The sequence below is a fragment of the Danio aesculapii genome, chromosome 2, assembly GCF_903798145.1.
Source record: "Danio aesculapii chromosome 2, fDanAes4.1, whole genome shotgun sequence".
Classification (NCBI taxonomy): domain Eukaryota; kingdom Metazoa; phylum Chordata; class Actinopteri; order Cypriniformes; family Danionidae; genus Danio; species Danio aesculapii.
In genome coordinates, this window is record NC_079436.1 from 3,594,625 (window position 1) to 3,614,769 (window position 20,145).

Here is a 20,145-nt window from a genome sequence, read left to right on the forward strand (position 1 = left end):
CAATGCAGGTCATGTCATGTGACAGCATTGTAGCACAATTTTTTTGCATAGTGTACTCTGCCCACACACTATTCTTAAAAATCTAGTAGCCAGTGTATTCTTGACAATAAGTACCAAGCAAGTATGCCATTTTGAACACAGCCCATGAAACTTGAAACTACTGGAAGAGGTGGGGCATTAAACAGCTGATAAAAAGGGAGGTGAAAGAAAGATTAGTAAGAGAGGTGAAAGACTGAGGAGGAAGGAGACATATGAATGTCAGAAGATGGAGAGCCTTGTACAAATCCTGCTTGCTCTTTTAATCTCTGTCATAGGTGCCCTCTACCTTCTGGGGGTTTTTCGCCGCAGACGGACTGGAGAACCTCCACTGGAAAAGGGTCTTATTCCCTGGCTTGGTTGTGTGCTGGAATTCAGGAAGGATACAGCCAAATTCCTTCAGAGAATGAAAGCAAAACATGGAGATATTTTTACAGTGCAGCTTGGAGGCTTTTATTTTACCTTCATCACAGATCCTCAGTCTTTCGGCGCGGTGGTCAAAGAGTCAAAAGCAAAGCTGGACTTCACAAATTTTGCAGATCAGTTGGTGGAAAGAGTATTTGGTTATGGTGCTGTAGAAATCAAACACAAATTCTTTAAAAATTTGCAAACAACAAGCACCAAACATCTGATGGGAGACGGTCTGGTGGTCATGACTCAAGCCATGATGTACAACCTTCAGAATCTGATGCTCCACAGCGTTGGGTCTGGGAATGGCAAAGTGTGGCAGGAATCTGGACTTTTTGCGTACAGCTACAACATCGTTTTTCGAGCAGGCTATCTGTCACTGTTTGGTAATGAGTCCCCCAAAGGCACAGGAACAGAATCTGCAAAAAAAGCCAGAGAAATCGACTTGCAGCATTCAAATGACCTTTTCTGCGAATTCCGAAAATATGACCAGCTGTTTCCCAATCTGGCGTATGGAGTGCTGGGCCCCAGCGAGAAGATGGAGGCAGAGCGTCTGAAAAGGCTCTTTTGGAACATGCTGTCAGTGCAGAAGATGAAAGCAAGAGACAACGTCAGTGGGTGGGTTTCAGAACAGCAGCAGGTGAGAGCCGAGCACGGCATGCAGGAGTTCATGCAGGACAGATTCATGTTTCTGCTTCTGTGGGCATCTCAGGGAAACACGGGTCCTTCTGCGTTCTGGCTGCTCTTGTATCTGATGAAGCACCCCGAGGCTATGAGTGCTGTTAAGAAGGAAGTTGACAAGATTCTCAAAGAAACAGGGCAGGAGGTGAAACCAGGAGGACCAGTTATTGACCTGACCAGGGATATGCTCCTGAAAACTCCCATCCTAGACAGTGCAGTGGAAGAGACTCTGCGTTTGACAACTGCCCCTCTCCTTACCAGAGGTGTTATGGAAGATATGACCATTAGCATGGCAAATGGACAAGAGTACAAGATCCGTGAGGGCGACAGAGTGTCTGTTTTTCCTTACTTAGTCCATATAGATCCTGAAGTTCACCCAGATCCCCTCACCTTCAAGTATGACCGGTTTCTCAATGCAGATGGAAGCAGAAAGACTGATTTCTACAAGGATGGAAAGAAGCTCAAGTATTACAGCATGCCTTGGGGAAGTGGAACCACAATGTGCCCGGAAGATTCTTCGCCACAAATGAGCTGAAGCAGTTTGTCTTTCTCATGCTGTCCTACTTTGACCTAGAGTTGAAAAATCCAAACGAAGAGATTCCAGGTATTGAAACCAGACGATGGGGTTTTGGCTCCGTGCACCCAGATCGAGACATCCAGTTCAGATACAGACCTAGAATTTAAAAACTCTGAGTGTTTTTGTTTTCTAAGATCTAACATTTTAAAACTTTGACAATAACTTAAAATACAATAGTCTGCTTTTGGTGCTGGTTTTAAAACTACATGAATTCACATTTCCTGTCTATTTAAATTGTAACATTGCTGGGAAAAAGGTTGTTTAAGTACTCTCTCCTAAACTACTGTGAATGTTTTTGTTGGTGTGGTGGTTTTGCTAAATATCATAGCCTGAATGTTCCAAAAGCTTGTATTTACATTTTGTATCTATGCGTGTATGCCATACAACATGCATAGCAACATTACAAAACAAATAGAATATATATATATATATATATATATATATATATATATATATATATATATATATATATATATATATATATATATATATATATATATATATAATATTTGCTGACAATAAATAAATAAATAGAATTAATAAATAAAGACGTTATGGTCTGTCTTTTCGTCTTTCTTTAGAAATAAAATAACACAGTGAAGTAATATTTATCTGTATTAAACTCAACAGTAACCATACACCCACTGAGTATATACATTTATATTTGCAAAACCCTAGTTCGCATGGTGTTTAAAGACAAAATGTGTGACCAAAGTTATGTTGTTAGCTGTATAATGTGTGCGAACTTGAATGGGTTAAATATAAAAATTCAAGTTGAGCCCAATTTCTGTGCTGACCATTATTATTTATCACAACTGACCTTTCAAGGTAAACTGCTTATATACTATTAGCATATATTCAAATGAAAACCTAAGATGTGGACGTCTTGTATACCCAAGTTTACTATTGTTACTCTCTTAAAAGTATGCTAAATAGTGGGCCAATATAGTCCCAAGTGGTATTTAAGCACTACACTTATAAATATAGTACTAGTCCATACACTCAAAAAAATGAACTTTCCCTATTGTTAGTTTTACTATACCTATCCTTGTTCACATTACATAAAACATAAAAGTACTTAAATTAACACAAGTTAACTATGTTATTTCTACAAAAATGTAGTAATGTAGGCTTTACTTAATAAGGGGTTGACTGGCCAACTTAACATTGTGAAGTAAAACGCAAAACCCTCCTAAGTTTGGATAATTGCGGATACCGTAGCTGCTTACCTGGAGGCGGAGCAACGGAACTGAACGGAAGACAGACGAAAGCGCGAAGCACATTGAGCAGGAGAAGATGGTGGCTTTGCCAGGTATAAGTATTTCATAACTCTTTACTGTTAAATTTCGCTAGGAAAAGTGATGTTAGTGTTCACAGAGTTATGTTAATTTATGTTATCAGTGTATTTCGGAGTCCTTTCTGTTTTAGCGTTTTTTAGCCTGTTATACTCACTCGTGTTTCTCAATGCAATTATGTGGCAGTGCAAGGACTGCAAAATAACAGTCACGACTAGATCACAGTTGTTGAAACACTATAGATTAGTGCATAGACATTATGGTCGCGGTATTTGTTTTCCATGCACTTATTTCGAGTGTCCCTGTAGATTTAAAACGTGGAATGCGCTACACAGCCATCTTAATCGTAGCCATGCAAAAGAGAACACGGGATTACCTGCAAGTGTAACGATAGCCACGTTCAATTGCCATGTGTGTTCTTGCAGTAATATAGAGTCAGAACGGGAGTATTTTAGTCACATCCATAACCACCTAAAAAACAGTGAGACAGTGCATTGTATGTTTGAGCACTGTTCTTTTCAGACAAATGTGTATGGCACATTTAAGTCTCATAAGAATAGGAAGCACCATTCTTATTCTCTTCAGGACTTCAAACCAGGGGTTGTTAGAGAAAGTGGTAATGTTACTCAGGAATTAAATGAAGATCCATTCCCAGCTGAAAAGGAGAATGTAGATGTTTCAGGTAGTGAAGAAATAGAAACAGAAGTACAAGATTTGTCCAAGACAATAGAGCTCAAATTTGCATCCATTTTACTAAAACTTGAAAATTATTTTCATGTTCCTAGTAATGCTATTGATGAACTCATCACAGATTTGCAGTACTTGATCAGTTCTGCATCAGGATCCATATCAACACAAGTTTTTCTTGCTACATTTCAGAAACATAATCTTCATGTAGATCAGCATATCATAAAAGAGCTAATCAGTTCGTTGTCATCATCCAACCCTCTGTTGAAAGCTACTTCAAATGATGGTCCTTTGGCCACTGCTTTCAAGCGCATGAAATATTACAGGGAAAATTTTGAGATTATTGAACCTGTTGAAATAATTCTTCAGTCTGAAAAAAATAGATCTTTCCAATACATACCCATCTTAAAATCATTACAACAGCTGCTTAATCAAAAAGAAATACTTAATAAAGTTGTTGGTTGTCATACAGGACAGCAAATCATAAATGATGGATCTTACAGCTCTTTTAAAGATGGTCAACACTTTAAAGATAATGAGTTTCTCTCAGGAACTGAGCTCAGACTCTCCTTGTGTCTGTACATAGATGACTTTGAGCTGTGCAATCCATTAGGAACGTCACGCAAAAAGCATAAGATCTGTGCAGTTTATTGGATTTTAGGGAACTTGCCACCAGGATGTAGTTCATCGTTGTCCTCAATTTATCTCGCTCTGTTATGTAAAAGTGATGATGTAAAGGCCTATGGCTATAGAAAAATTTTTGAGCCTCTTGTGAAGGATCTCATCACTTTAGAGCAGCAGGGCGTGTTTGTCAATCACTTGAAAACATTTATCAGAGGAACAGTGCAGTATGTGGTTGCGGACAGTCTTGGTGCACATGCTTTAGCTGGTTTTGTTGAAAATTTTTCAGGGGAATATTTTTGCAGGTTTTGCACTGCTACACGCACAGATATTCAGTCTAAAGAGGTCAGAGATGGCTCTTTTCCTCTTAGATCTGAAGAGCAGCATGATGTACATGTAGCAGATGCATGTAAGAAAGGAGAAGCATGTTGTGGTGTAAAAAATGCTTGTCCTTTATCTGAAAACCTCTCATACTTTAAAGTTACTGCAGGTTTTCCCCCAGATGTGGCCCATGATCTCCTAGAAGGTATAGTACCTGTTGAGTTGGCTGGATGCATTGAAATATTTATAAAGAAGAAATATTTCACCTTTGATCAACTTAACAAACTGATTCAGGAATTCCCATTCAAGTGGGGAGATAAAACCAATCGCCCTCATGTGCTTCCACTCACTTTTTCAAGGAAAAAAACTATTGGGGGAAACGCACATGAGAATTGGTGTTTGCTGCGGCTAATGCCATTAATTGTTGGAAAACTTATACCTCAGGATGAACCCGCTTGGGAACTCATTCTTCTCCTGAAAGACATTGTTGAACTTGTTGTGTGTCCGGTGCACACTAGCGAGTCTGTTGCATACTTGGAGAGCAAGATATCTGAACACCGCAATCGGTTCAAAGTACTTTTTCCAGAAAGAAAGCTTTTGCCAAAACATCACTTTCTGGAACATTATCCAGCGATGATCCATCTATTTGGTCCACCTGTTTCATTCTGGACAATGAGGTTTGAAGCCAAGCACAGTTTTTTTAAGCAAGTGGCTAGGCACACTAACTGTTTCAAAAATATCACCAAGACTTTGGCCAGGAAACATCAGCTCATGGTTGGTCAGTATATGCAGTCATCCCAGTGCGATGAATTACCTGTAGAGGTTACACGCATTTCAACTGTCCCTGTCGATGTTCTCCATGAAGACATTGCTTACACTTTTAACCAAAGATACCCGAACACTTCTGCTATTAATTTAGCTCAGACAGTATTTTCTGACGGCATAAAGTACACAAAGGGCATGATCATTGTGCATGGAACAATTAGTGGGCTGCCTGATTTTGCAGAAATAGTGCAGATTTGTGTTTTGAAAGATGGAATTGCTTTTATAGCAAAACAGTTAAGTTCTTGGTACAATGAGCACTATCGATCCTTTGAATTGGATCCACATCCAAGGGATATCTCATTTATAGAGCTGAATGAATTGGCAGACCGTTATCCTCTCTGTGATTATAAAGTTGGTGCTATCCGTATGGTTACCTTGAAAAGATACATACACGCTGCTTGACCAGTTTTCTTTTTTTTCTTACAGAGTGATTGATTAAACAGAGAAAATGACAGATCCAGCAAAGTTTAAAATTGTTCTAGGAGAGAGTGATTCATTTAAATTGATGCTGCCATCCGGAATACCCAAATCTATTGCAGATTTTAAATCTGAGATCAGGAAACAATGTGGTGTCACAGGAGATTTCAGACTGCAGTATCTTGATATGGACTTTGATGATTTCTTGAATCTTACCTCAACTGTGGATCTCCAGGACAAAGGAACGGTTAAAGTCATAGCACAAAGTGCATATGATGCCTGTTCTCTTTCTTCTGCTGACACTGATATACGCTCATCAACCTCCTCTTCATCACCATCTTGCCTGCCAGTTTCTCCAGCAACATCAGATGTTGCTTCTGCCTCAACTTCTGAGCTGTCTTCTTCCACAAAGCTGAGGAGTGAAACCTGGCCAACTAACTTTCCGATCCCTACGTTTCCTTATGAGGTAGAGCTGGAACTGCAGAAAGCCCACGAAGAGTTCTTGAATGACGGTACTTTACTTAACATAGACTCAAAACCCAAACTAAAATCAGAAATTATGAAATCCTTGGCTGCAGAAGTAGTGAAGTACAAAGTGTACCCTAGGATTGAAGAATACGAAGAGGTTGCGAAGGCACTGATTACAAAGCATCCATGCCTACAGGAAAAGGGATCAGTTGGGGGGTTCTATGGCTGGAAGATTAGTCTACAGTGGAAGATGGCGAACTATCGGCGTACACTGCGAGCAGCTGGCTGTTCTGAAGTAAAGATAAATTCTTTAAAACACAAACATGGTGAAACTACAAATCCAAACCAAGTCAAAAAGCCAAAGAAGGCTGAAGTCAATTTTTACCCTGATTATCCAGCTGGAGAGAACACACAAAGCCTAGAGGAAGAGCGACTGGCATTGCTGTCTGAGGTTCAGAAAAGAGACAACCATCAAATTATTAAAAACAAAATGGAAAAAACTTTTGTCTACAGAAGACATGAATTGATTGAAGAGATGCCCTTCATTGTTGACTTTAAATGCAGATGGCCAGCTCTGTTTTGTGAAAATGAGGTAAATATAATGTTATAACTATGTTCCTTTAATAGTTTTTTAATGCTTTAAGTGCTTTATTTCATATCCATGCACAGTTAGCCTAAATGCTTTTGTGTTCAGATGTCAGTGTTCAAATATTTTTAAACATGAAAGCTATACTTACTATAATCTTGTGTCTTAAATCTACAGATTGCTGCTGAATTCAGTCGAATCACTACTGTCCCACTAATTCAGACATTTATGTCAAAACTGGATGGTTACACCAGCAAGCTGGCCAGCATCTACCGTAAAAAAGGAGGAATTGCAGGGCGTAAAATTTTGAGACTGATGGCTACCATCGACGAGGTTTGTTATATGTATTTAGGATGCTTGTAAATAATTTCCACTTTAGTATGGCGTTTTTTCATTGTTTATACTTAATGTCTCTTTTCTACAGAATGATACCATCTCAACTCGGAGAGCTTGCAGTCTTAGAGCACTTTCTGTGTATCTTAATGAAGACTATCAAAACCTCATGAAGGAGTATACAGTAAGTGTTCTCAGGCAGTGAATATTTAAAATGCCATCACATAAATTCACATAATATAGTCAAGGAATATCAGTACACAAAGTATATTTAACTTTGGGTTGTCAAAAGTACTGACTTCAGGACCAGGCAGTACTGAAATTAAAAGATTGTAAAGATGATTGCATTTCCTGGGGGAATTTTAACCACAGTGTTCACATGCTCGACACATGATTCTGATTGGCTACAATATTCCTTCACATTGTTGACCGAGTGCTTACACAGATTACGTTCACACATGGTAGCTTTTAAAGATATGTCTCTCAGCTGATTCATCTGAACAGATATATTAAGCAACCACATTAATGTTTGTTAATGTATTATTAGTGTTGTCAATCAAAGTCAAATCTGTTGAGCACAAGAACACTGACCAATATAATTTCTTTGGAAGAATGTTGGTTTCTTTACGTTTTAAAAATTCAGTACAGAGGCTTGTTCTTTTGACCACCCTAACAAACACGGTAAAATAGTTTTGTAAGTCACTGCAGTTTCGTTATGTGCAAGATTAAGGAATGGACTGTTGATAAATTCTCTAAATTTACAACCTGTATTTTTGCTGGAATTAAACTGACTGAACAGTCTTTCTGTTTTTGTGTTTTGTAGGACACAGACTTTGAAAACTCTGAGAGAGACATGGCCAATACTGTCATTGGAATCTACATCGTCAGACCTGAAGGTGCAGAAGCCTGTGACCCACCATCAGATGTTGGACTGATTGTTGAGGGAGTGAAAGTGCTTCAGAACCTTGGCGATGTCACCAAGGCTTGTGCTCTTCTTTTGGGAGTCATATACAGCCTAAATCTCAGTTATCCTTCAGACCTGAAATACACTTTTGAGTTTTTCCAGAAAGTGTTGCTGGGACTTGATGCACATAAACTGTCACACAAAATACAAGTTCTCAAGAACAAACTTGTTGGCTGAATCAGTACTTCAGTCTGGACAAATGAAAGAAATGGAGGAAGAAGCTTTTTTTGTGACATTTAAACTGTTTATGGTTTTAAAATTAGGGGCCAGTTTTAATGTTATCTTTGTTGATGGCACAAAAATTTTAAATGGATTTCTGCAACTTTAACTGGTTAAAATTGTTTCGTTATTTACAAAGATTAGAGGTCAGTTTTATTCTTCTCTTTACTAATGGCTTGAACGATTTCAGATATCAAAAATTGAGCACTGCAGCAGTTTGTGACATGCTGCCTGTCTTAAACTTTCCTTTTCTTTTTCAAAGTAAAATTTATTACACTACTTGAAGGCAGTTGCACAGAGTAAAAGAACATTTTGGTCAATAGTAAACATTCTTTGTTTTTGTTTTTTTTGTTTTTTTTTTTTTCTGTTATTTTGAAACAAACCGTTATTTTTGTGGTGTTTTTCAAAAAATAGAGGACGGTTGTATTCTTTAACAATAGCTTAAACATTTTGAAATGATGAAACAATTGAGCACTGTAGCATTTTGTGATGGGCTGCTTGTCTTAAAACGTTATTACAAATTTTCTTTTGTAATTTTGATCTTATACATTTTTTCTTACATATTTGAAGGAAGTAGCACATTGTAAGAATGTTCACTATTGGCCAAAATGTTGTTTTTTGTTTAAACTGTTATTTAAACTGTTTGTGGATGTTTACAAAAATAGAGGCCAGTTTTAATGTTACTCTTGCTGTTGATTGTAAAGATCAGAAATGGAGTTTAGCAGTACTTTAACATTCCGTTTATTTATTTTTTCTAAGTAAGATTATTTCAAATTCTTGAAGCTAGTTGCACTTTAAAAGACCTTGTGAAGAATGTTTATTGTCAAGAAGGTAACACTTGATGTTTTTGTGTATTTGTTTTAAAGGACCTGTGAAATTAAAATTGTTTTATTGGTTTTAGCAGTTGTATGTTGCCAAACCTTGCAAAGAAAATAAATTTATTTTGTTTCTAAAAATATGTTTGATTATATATAACTTGATTATTAATTTATTACATGTGTAGAGCACTTTAAAAGTGAATTAAAAAAGTGTTCACCTTACATAATGAAAGTTCATAATGCTAACATAACATTACTAAGTAAAATATACATAAAACTAAAATGTACTAATTACACATATGAATGTGTTGTATGTACTAAGAAATATTTTGTCAACTTTACCTAAGTTTCTTTAGTTTATTCAACTATATTATTACTTGTAGAAACTACTCAACACAGTTACGTGGAACCACTTGACACTCTTTTTTTATGTAAGTTCAACAAATCATTTTTTTGAGTGTAGATGTTAGTATTTCTACTACATTAAGTAACCTAAGCTTATAAACATACTGCAACACCACTCATAAAATAATATTAAAGCATCACTACGAAAGTTTTCAACCTTCAATCCACAAAATGATATCAGTGGTACAGTAGAAAAACAGCTTTATATGCTAGCCCTGAGTGGGCCCATTAATTGCATTTCTATTGTCGAGCCTATAAGTCAGCGTTCCACATTTACATCCAGGGCCTGATCGGGGTTCAGCTAAATACGTTGGACCAAAGTAGGTTAGCTAGAGCTTCTAGGTGTTCGGTGAAGAGGGTCTTTTTCTAGTTTTGCAATCACACGAATGCAGACTACACCACAAAAAGAATGAAAGGTAAGAATTGTTCTCTTAGTGTAATAAATGAGTATGATTCTTCCAAGTAGTTTTCAATCTTGGAGTAGCACCTATGTTGATCCTAGACATTTACCCAACAAGTGGCAATGTGTAGAACACAATCAACCATTTAGCTTGACTGTCAAAAGCCCAATAGCAGACTATCAGCAAGGTACGTCCCGTCCTTTAAAGGCACAGCATGTACTATTTGCAACAAGAGGGTGTGTATTCACATAAAACAAAGGTGTAGTTTGATGACTAACTAGACCAACTGAGTGTGTATTACAGCGTAATAGACTTTACTATAGCTACTAAAACACTCTAATATTTACTCTAAATTACTATTAATCCAGTGGACATTATACAACTGATTGCAAGCTGCCATTCAAATCTTCTATTTTGTTAGCAATGCTAAGATTGTTAGCTAACTTCCAGCAATTTAATCAATTCTCAAAGGACAAAATCCTGCACTGTCTTACTTTTTTCTTTTTTCTTGTTTCAATCGCATGTAAGTCTTAACTTTAGTTTCATGCTATGTCTAGAGCAGAGAATATACCAAAAGACAACATTAGGAAACTGAACCTTCCAAATGATGTATTAGAACCTTAAGAGCTTTATTCATTTAACTGGATTTGCCAAAACCCATGGTTAGCGTCTAGCACTGAGAATATGTTTGCTTTTGGCATTTTACTCTCAACTTCTAATTTTATTCAAGTATCAATGCAGATGTGAAGTTTGGCTTCACAATAGTCACCATAGTATTTTTACTGCTGAAAAATCCAGCTTAAACCAGCCTAGGCTGGTTGGTTGGTTTTAGCTGATTGACCAGCCTGGTTTTAGAGGGGTTTTGGTCATTTCCAGGCTCGTTTCCTGCCATTTTCAGGTCGTTTTTTGACCAGCCTGGTTTAAACTGGACATAGCTGGTTTTGGCTGAGCTTCCAGCCTGGCTAGGCTGGTCAAGCTGGTTTTAGCTGGTCATTTTCTAGCCTGACCAGCTAAGACCAGGCTGGAAATGGCTGAAACCAGCCTGGAAATGGCCAAAACCCCTCTAAAACCAGGCTGGTCAACCAGCTAAAACCAGCCTAGGCTGGTTTAAGCTGTTTTTTTTCAGTAGGGTTCTCATTCAGTGTTTTTTTTTTCTTTCTTTTTTCTTTGTTTCTTTCTCAGTGACACAAATACCTTTCATTCTCTCAAGTTCTGATTTTATTTTTTTCTTTTAGTACAATGGGGACGTTTACGAATCACAGGAGCCACAATTGGATCAATCTGGATGAGGTGGACAGCCGCTATGCATCTTAAACCACTGAACCCATCGATAGACTTCTTCAGGATGTCTGAGCTTTATTCACATACTTCACTCTGAAAAAAAAAACTGCTGCTTGTTCAAACTACTCATTTAACATGAGCTGAATCAACAGAATTCTTGAGTCTTTTGTAACTTAATTGTTTTATGTTCAATCCACTTCAATTTGTAACAATCAAGTAAAGGTAATCGATTTGTGTTGGGTAAACATGAAGGAATTCTGTGCAACCCAGCATTTTTTTACAGTGTACATTGTAGATTTATTTAACAAGGCCTAAATCTGTGCAAGCATATCTTTCTAGAAAGGCAGGTAAGTTTCTCAATAACCAGCTATATTTTTTTTAATCGGGCAGATGAGTTTTATGGTACCTTTGGCTCCATCTTGTGACCTGAATAAACAACTAACATGCAGTTAGATTTGAATAGAATCTTGCAAAAGGTCTAATGAAAAATCTGATGGGTGTTTGATTTGAAACTTTACAGACACATTCTGGAGACGCAAAACACTTATATTGAATCTGAAAAAAGGGCTAACCTAGGTGCCCTTTAAATATTTTTCAGTAGCCTAGATATTAATTACCAGTCATACAAACATCTTTACCGAAGCCTCTCTACTTGACGGTTGGTCTCACGCATCCATCATGTTTGTAGTTTGTTTACACTTTTCACCCGCGTTTGTAGTTCTAATCAAATTCACGTCCAATGTGCTATATATTGTGGGCAATATCAGCGGTTAGAGCATGGACGCTTCTACACTTTTAACGGAAATAGTCAACCATCCGGGAATCTTTGGCATACTCTTTTCAACATACTATGATTTTGGACACACTAATTCTATTTTCAAGTACTATTTAGGACGGATAGTATGCGAATTGTGACGCAGCTCCATTGCTGCATGGCCAGCCAGCCTCTCTTAATTAGTGTCAGGTGTGTTACCTGTTGCATGTCTCTAAAGAGAGCGAGAGACACAACAAAATCAAAGCTACATACCCCCACAGGGTGGCAGTATAACACATTGTGGAGCAACAAATATGTTCACTGGATTTAAATAGGTAAAAATGGACATTTTACATTGAATGTAACAAGTTGAATATTCAAATATTTGCATAAGATGACCCACCTGAATAGAGGAAATTCGTCAACATGATCGATTTACTAAATGGTAAGTGCTGCTTTGTTTTTCAGTCCTAGTTTTGAAAAGAGTCAAATTAAATGTTTACCTGATGATACAGATAGTTGTTTCCTTACACACAGAACACACATACCTTCCAGCCAACAGGGAATGTTCTCAGAACATTCACTAATGCTCCTAAAAATAGTGTAAACGTTAGCACGTAACATTACTCAAAATAATGTTTTTGAACGATTCAAAGACTCAAAAGGTAATCATGAGTCCTGACGGCTCAGACTGTGTGCTGGTTAAGCTAATATGAGACTGTCAATGTCACATGAACACACATCTCAAAGTTGAACCCGTCAGAAGATGTGAGCTCAGTTAATCATAGACAAAGACCAAGGTAAACAATGAGTGATTATTTTTTCTTTCTTATAGCATTCTAGTTATGACTTGTTTGTAGTGTGATAACTGTTCAGGCTAGTTTTAGATGTGTTTGAAAGCAACTCATAACAATATAATAATAGTTTGGCATGTTGAACATGAAAGATACTCAAAAAAAGATTTGTTTATCTTGATGACTGAGACTCAAAAGACAGAGTCAGTAAAATGATCAAACCTCCCATCACTACTGTAAAACAAGTTGAGGACTGTGAGGGACACACAAGCTTCACACCTCCATTATTGATCCAGCCCTCCTTGAGCAACAGGTCACAGTGAGATGGGGGAAAGCCTGCTCCTCTGATCTCACTACTACAAAGCCCCAACATCCCCTTCTTCAACTCGCGCCCGATTCACACGAGGCTGTCAACGCTTGACAGAGGGCGTGTCTGAAGTTGGGGCTGACACGATTATCATATCATAAAATTTGTCAGCAATCGGCTACTGTCTGAGCTGGTGCATTTGCGATCTTATTGGCTGACGCTTCCGTCAGAAAAGTCCCAACTTCTGCAGTGAGCAACGCCAACGTATCCACAATGCAGTTCGGCAATGCCTGACCTCACCCATTCAAAGTCAGCCTTTCATTGTGGTTCTCCCTACCATATCTTATCAGTGGTCTAAGGATTCAAACTACACATGTTCTTCAGATGTTACATCTGAGTATCAGAAACCATGTGGACTACAGCTACAACAGCTAACACAAGCATAAGGCTACCTCTACTTGAAACTCAGACCCATTCTTCTAACTCCTGTCCTGCTAATTTTTTTCAGTGGCCTCCAGTTCCAATAGCAGATACTAGTACAAGGCTGCCTCCACTAACATTGCAAGCTACACAATGACCTTCAGCTACAAGAGGGGTGCTCAACCCTGTTCCAGGAGAGCTACCTTTCTGCAGAGTTCAACTCCAACCCTAGTCCAACATAACAAAACCAACTAAGTCGGATCTTAGGGAGCACTTGGTTATGAAAGACATATGAGTTTGTTCAAGGTTGCAGCTGAACTCTGCAGGAAGGTAGATCTCCAGGAACAGGGTTGGACCCCCTGAGCTACAACATGTAACACAAGCACAAGGCTACCTCTACTTGAAACAATGTTCCATCAATCTCAATGTTTTTCAGAAGCTCCTACTAAATCTGTGTCTTTTCAATTGCTTTCAGCTCTTGTAGTAATTGTTTGCACAAGACTGTCGCCGCTACCAATGTAAGCTACACAAACTCTTCAGAATTGCTTAAATCTCACCTATCTTCTGCAATCAGAATCAGAAAACTTAGAATTTACAACAACTTCTCTGTCTGTTCCTTCAAATGATGTTGCCTTAGACCCACATGGGTTCACAACGTCCTAGTACAGATCCTTGCAGAAATACATGATGTTGGCCCCAATGTTTCTTTTTCAAAACTAATTAGTAACCCACCCTTTAAGCATCTTCCTCAACATATTGCTTGGCTCCTTCTGCCAAGCAATTTCCCCTAGAACCCTTATATTCTTTGTGACAGCATGGAGTTGTTTTAAAACATTGCACATTTTATGTTACTTGCCATTGGCTGATTTTTCTCTTATCTTAATTTATCTCTCACCTCAACAGTGTTCCAACAGGCCCCAAGTCATAGGCAGAGGGTGAACAAACTCCAGGGTAAGGCTAATATATGCGCTGCCCTTTAATGCATTTAAAAAGATTTGCGACCGACCAAGAAGAGGTTTTAACAAAAGCACCGCATATCAACAAACGTCTATTATATTCAACACGCACATTAAATTATTTTATTAAACTCTCCCACTGATCTACACTACCGGTAAGAAGTTTGGGGTAAGTTTATTTATTTTATTATTATTATTATTATTACTTTTATTTAAAAATCTAATTAAAATTATTCTGTTGATCAAGACGGAATTTATTAAATATTTAAAATTTGTTAAATACTTATTTATTAAATATGTATTTATTACTTACTGTGTGCAGTTTCAAATGAAATTATTACTCCTTTTTGCTTTTATTACTATTACCAATAATAATAATAACAATAGTAATAATATTCGAGTGATTTCTGAAGGATAATGTGACTCTGAAGACAGAAGTAATAAAGCTGAAAATTCATCATCGCGGACGCAGCCCTCACTATTTCTCCGTCCTAGGCGGGCGCCTAGGTTGCCTCTGGACGTGCCGACCCTAAGAATATGAAATCATTCTCTTTTTCGCGAGGCCAATCGAACACCGAACTTGTAATTCAGCAATAAATATTTGACCTTTAAAATGTAAAACTCCAAACAATTGCCTAAACAAGATTACTACACTATAGGCTAGACTACATTAACATGAAACTACCAATACACAAGTATTGACAAAAGTTTTTCATTTTCATTAAAGGAAGGAGAATTGTGCTCTTAGTGTAGTAGGTGGATGCGATTTTGCCATGTAGTTTGCAATCCTAGATTAACACTTATGTTGATCCTGGAACGTTATTCCTATTTGAAAATAATAGGTTCGCTTTAAGTCGACACAAATCTCATGGCCTTTAAAGGGTTGAAGAATGTAAGCGAGAAGATGATGGCTTTGTGACTGAATCACGCCGGAAACACAATAAAAGAAACACACAAACAGACGTGAACAATGGATCTATTGGCTTGTAGCGTTGCTCCTGAGTGTCACTGCCTGTACTTGGTGGTGAATGGCTTTGAGGGAAAATGATCCATTGTGCTTCTTTTCGTCCCGCTGTGCTGATGAAGTCAAAGGTTGCTGGTAATTCAATCCCAATTCAATTCCTGCTCATTTCAGAAAGGCTTGAGGAAATCTGCCAACACAATGAAAAGGTAGGAGTGTGTGATCTGTGCTAGTTTTTTTTTTAGTCAGTGTTTAAATGGCTTTATCTGAATGTGAAATAAGAGCATTATTTCACAATTAGACACTAGAAAAGAACGTTTACAGTATGTTCAAATGACTTATTTAAAATGAGCTGAAACAACACAATTCTTCAGTTTTTTTTGGGACAACTTAATTCTTTTATGTTCAATCCACTTAAATTTGTAAAAACTAATAAGGTAACTTAATTCCTTCATGTTGTCCCAACACAAATGTATTGTGTGGAACCAAACATTTATTAGTTTATTATTTATGCTTGTTTTGCTGCTTTTAATTGTTTGTACTCTGACAAAAAATCACGACAACAAAGGTTTTCATGATACTTTAACTTATTTTAATAGATTAATCAGGTGTCAACTACATATTGTTACATTATGCAAAGTTTAACTTAATATTTTAGCCACTTTGATTAAGTTGAGATGACTAGAATAGTTCCATTGACTCAACAATACAATACTCAGTGTAGGTTTGAGTTTTTACCCTACCCTATAAACAGATGGAAATAATATGGGTAATTGTTTTTTCAGCTAGCTGGCTCATTAACATTTCTCATTTTTATCAGGCTTAACCTGATGTCTAATAAATAAAAGAGAACACTAAAAAAGTGTTTAAAATGACATTAGGACACCAAAAATGACTAAGACTTGGCAAAAATGAAACAAAAAAAAAAGAAAACAACAAAAAAAATGTATTACAAGTAGACAACAAATGGGCTAAATGGTTGATTAGGGCATACACAGTTTTTTTTTTTTAGGAAGGCTGCTAACACCATTAAAAATCAGCCTGTGGAAAGTGTGCAATCATACAAATATCTTGGCACAATTATTGATTCTAAACTTTCCTTTGATGAGAATTGTGCAGCAGTGTGTAAAAAAGGGGCACCAGCGATTATTTTGTTTGAGAAAGCTAAATCATTTCCACATTGACAAACACATGATGATTTTATTCTATCATGCTTTTCTTGAATCCAATCTATCCTTTGCTTTGGTGTCATGGTTTGGGAATCTCTCTGTCAAGAATAAAAACTCACTAAATCAAATAGTTAAGTGGTCCAGTAAGCTAACTGGGGTGTCACTAGCTAATCTAGAGGCTGTGTACACCAAGCAGCTAAAGAGAATCACAAATTAAATTTCAAGTGACACTGCTCATCCCCTACACTCAGAGTTTCAGCTCCTTCCTTCTGGTCGCAGGTTTCTAGTATTAAGCTGTAGAACGAAATGATACAAAAATAGTTTCATACCAGCAGCCATTAGATAAATCTACCAAATCTACCTTCGGGTATAAATAAAGTAACCTAACCTAACCTATATATATATATATTCATTAATTTTTCTATGGCTTAGTCCCTTTATTCATCAGGGGCGCCACAGTGGAATGAACCGCCAACTTATCCAGCATATGTTTTACACAGCGGATGCCCTTCTAGCTGCAACCCAGTACTGGGAAACACCCTTACACACTCATTCTTGCACATACATACACTTTGGCCAATTTAATTAATCAATTCACCTAGAGCACAGGTGTTTGGACTGTGGGGGAAACCGGAGCACCTGGAGGAAACCCACGCCAACACAGGGAGAACATGCAAACTCCACACAGAAATGCCAACTGAGCCAGCCGGTACTCGAACCAGCGACCTTTTTGCTGTGAGGCGACAGTGCTAACCACTGAGCCACCGTGCCACACTTGAAATGTAAACTGTGTTGACAACATTCTCATTAACAAGCAGTTGAAGCATTTTATATTTTAGTACTTCATACACTTGTATATGTTTCCTTTTGGATATGATTCTGTATGAAAATGAACACATATGAGGCCATCAACTCATGGCAGACTGAGGCCTTGTCTAAAAGCCGCTGAATCTCTTACAGCGCTGCCATCTAGTGGTCTCAAATATGACTACAGTTACAACTTCTTATATTGACATTTGGTGAAATCAATATTTGGTAAGGCTTTCAATAAAAACTGTATGAATAATGTTTTTATAAATTGACCCTTTACGCAAATTAACGCCTGCATGACTTCTCATAATCAACCTTATATCATGTTCCCTGAATGCATTATAATGCAAAATTCACCAATCCCTGCCTAACTGTTTATATTAACGAGTAATATTCAAGATAAGAACAAAAATAAGCAATATGCTACCTTGTGTGTGTTACTATTTATATATAGAGTTTATAATACATTAAAAATACCCTTGTAAATGTAATTATACAATTATTCTTAGTTTATTATTCACATTTACTTGTGTGACATAAAAAAATTTGTACATCATTTTGTGAATTTAATTATAATACTGATATCAACTCTGCAAGATTGTCCAAAGGTTGGATTATCATATTATTAAGAATTATTTAAATTTGCTGTTGTGCACTTCAACAGAATCAAGGAAATAACCAATGACTTGCCACCTTTAATGATTACTATAGAAAGCAAAAGCCAAATCCTGAACATTAGGAGATTTAGACATTTCCAGACAGATTTTTGAAGTCTCAAAAAGAGGACATACCCTGGGAAAAGAGGATGTGCATTCACGGCCACTACATTAGGTACACCTTACTAGTACCGGGTTGGACCCCCTTTTGCCTTCAGAACTGCCTTAATCCTTCATGGCATAGGTTCAACAAGGTACTGGAAATATTCCTCAGAGATTTTGCTGCATGTTGACATGATGGCATCACGCTGCAGATTTGTTGGCTGCACATCCATGATGCCAATCTCCTGTTCCACCACATCCCAAAGGAGCTCTATTGGATTGAGATCTGGTGACTGTGGAGGCCATTTGAGTGCAGTGAACTCATTGTCATGTTCAAGAAACCAGTGCGTTATCTTGATGAAAGTAGCCATCAGAAGATGGGTACACTGTGGTCATAAATGGTCAGCAACAATACTCAGGTAGGCTGTGGCGTTGACACGATGCTCAGTTGGTACTAATGGGCCAAAAGTGTGCCAAGAATATATCCCCCACATCATTACACCACCACCACCAGCCTGAACCGTTGATACAAGGCAGGATGGATCCATGCTTACATGTTGTTGATGCCAAAATCTGACCCGACCATCCGAATGTCACAGCAGAAATGGAGACTCATCAGACCAGGCGACGTTTCTCCAATCTTCTATTGTCCAATGTTGGTGAGCCTGTGTAAATTGTAGCCTCAGTTTCCTGTTCTTAGCTGACAGGAGTGGCACCCGGTGTGGTCTTCTGCTGCTGTAGCCCATCTGCCTCAAGGTTGGACGTGTTGTGTGTTCAGAGATGCTCTTCTGCAGACCTCGGTTGTAACGAGTGGTTATTTGAGTTACTGTTGCCTTTCTATCAACTGGAACCAGTCTGGCCATTCTCCTCTGACCTCTGGCATCAACAAGACATTTGTGCCCACAGAACTGCCGCTCACTGGATATTTTATTTTTTTCAGACCATTCTCTGTAAACCCTAGAGATGGTTGTGAGTGAAAATCCTAGTAGATCAGCAGTTTCTGAAATACTCAGACCAGCTCACCTTGCATCAACAACCATGCCACGTTCAAAGTCACTTAAATCCCCTTTCTTCCCCATTCTGATGCTCAGTTTGTACTGCAGCAGATTGTCTTGACCATGTCTACATGCCTAAATGCGTTGAGTTGCTGCCACGTGATTGGCTGATTAGAAATTTATGTTAACGAGCAGTTGGACAGGTGTACCTAATAAAGTGGCCGGTGAGTGTATGTTCACCCTATGAAACAAAATCGTTTTATAAAAGTCTCAAGAAATGCACATGACCCATTCCTTACACACTTTCAATACCAAATGGACCCTTTTCACATTTCTGGGTTTCTCAGTAGCGGAAGTCGTCATAGTTGAGTAAACCATTGGGAGAGTACAACAAATATTTTGTCTTTACAATCGCATTTGCTTAAATAATAAAAGAAAAAGTCCACGATTGTGTTATCAAGACATAAAAAGAAAAGAAATAGTGTGAGACTGATAACGACAGACAGAGAACAACGTCAAATTTACTGTCCTGCTCCCATAGACACTGCATTACAAAGCCCTCACACAAGATATAATACATACATACATACAAATAAATGTTCATACTTCTAAAAAAAATCTAAATATTAGGATTTAAGATGCTGATGAGTGTTAAACACGTCATAACAGTCTTGTGAAAAGGTACTGTGGGATCAACACACGCCTGTCAATATGCTTCTCGGTATGAGACACATGGCTGCATCAAAGTGTTGTGCTCTAATCTTCCGCTTACTCCATGACATGTGCTGAGTTTAATGGTGTTGGTCAGTGATGTGGATTACTCCTGTCAGAGCTGAAGTTGGGCAGGCCGGGGGTGTTCGCTGGCTCACTTCACCCAC

At 37.8% G+C, this 20,145-nt stretch overlaps 3 protein-coding genes across 4 annotated transcripts in view; all 3 read left to right on the forward strand.

Moving 5' to 3' along the window:
* The first annotated feature begins 200 nt into the window (after positions 1 to 200).
* LOC130239749 (5-beta-cholestane-3-alpha,7-alpha-diol 12-alpha-hydroxylase) lies at positions 201 to 2,132 on the forward strand. Its single transcript, XM_056471068.1, is given in 2 exon segments — positions 201 to 1,631; positions 1,634 to 2,132. Coding segments are annotated over 2 exon segments (1,542 nt in total). The 5' UTR covers positions 201 to 265; the 3' UTR covers positions 1,810 to 2,132.
* A 786-nt stretch (positions 2,133 to 2,918) lies between these two features.
* Positions 2,919 to 9,361, forward strand: LOC130239758 (sterile alpha motif domain-containing protein 3-like). 2 transcript variants are annotated; one of them, XM_056471084.1, is made up of 5 exons: positions 2,919 to 3,014; positions 5,878 to 6,928; positions 7,100 to 7,255; positions 7,347 to 7,439; positions 8,079 to 9,361. In XM_056471084.1, the coding sequence occupies exons 2-5, from the start codon at positions 5,900 to 5,902 to the stop codon at positions 8,394 to 8,396; spliced, it is 1,596 nt and encodes a 531-aa protein (XP_056327059.1). In that variant the 5' UTR covers positions 2,919 to 3,014; positions 5,878 to 5,899; the 3' UTR covers positions 8,397 to 9,361. The 2 variants fall into 2 exon arrangements, 1 of the variants encoding a protein (XP_056327059.1); XR_008838706.1 differs by lacking the exon at positions 2,919 to 3,014 and having other exon boundaries at positions 3,024 to 6,928.
* A 6,246-nt stretch (positions 9,362 to 15,607) lies between these two features.
* gjc2 (gap junction protein gamma 2) overlaps positions 15,608 to 20,145 on the forward strand; it is a 32,431-nt gene continuing 27,893 nt past the window's right edge. Inside the window, exon 1 of the mRNA XM_056471096.1 lies at positions 15,608 to 15,744. The gene's annotated coding sequence lies outside the window, so the exon portion shown is untranslated. The remainder of the gene's footprint in view (positions 15,745 to 20,145) is intronic.

Excerpts from the sequence above, each read along its gene's own strand:
- LOC130239758 (XM_056471084.1), top strand. The coding sequence starts at position 5,900 with ATGACAGATCCAGCAAAGTTTAAAATTGTTCTAGGAGAGAGTGATTCA. Across the intron at positions 6,929-7,099 it reads CTCTGTTTTGTGAAAATGAG|ATTGCTGCTGAATTCAGTCG; the intron begins GTAAATATAATG and ends TTAAATCTACAG. Across the intron at positions 7,256-7,346 it reads TGATGGCTACCATCGACGAG|AATGATACCATCTCAACTCG; the intron begins GTTTGTTATATG and ends TCTTTTCTACAG.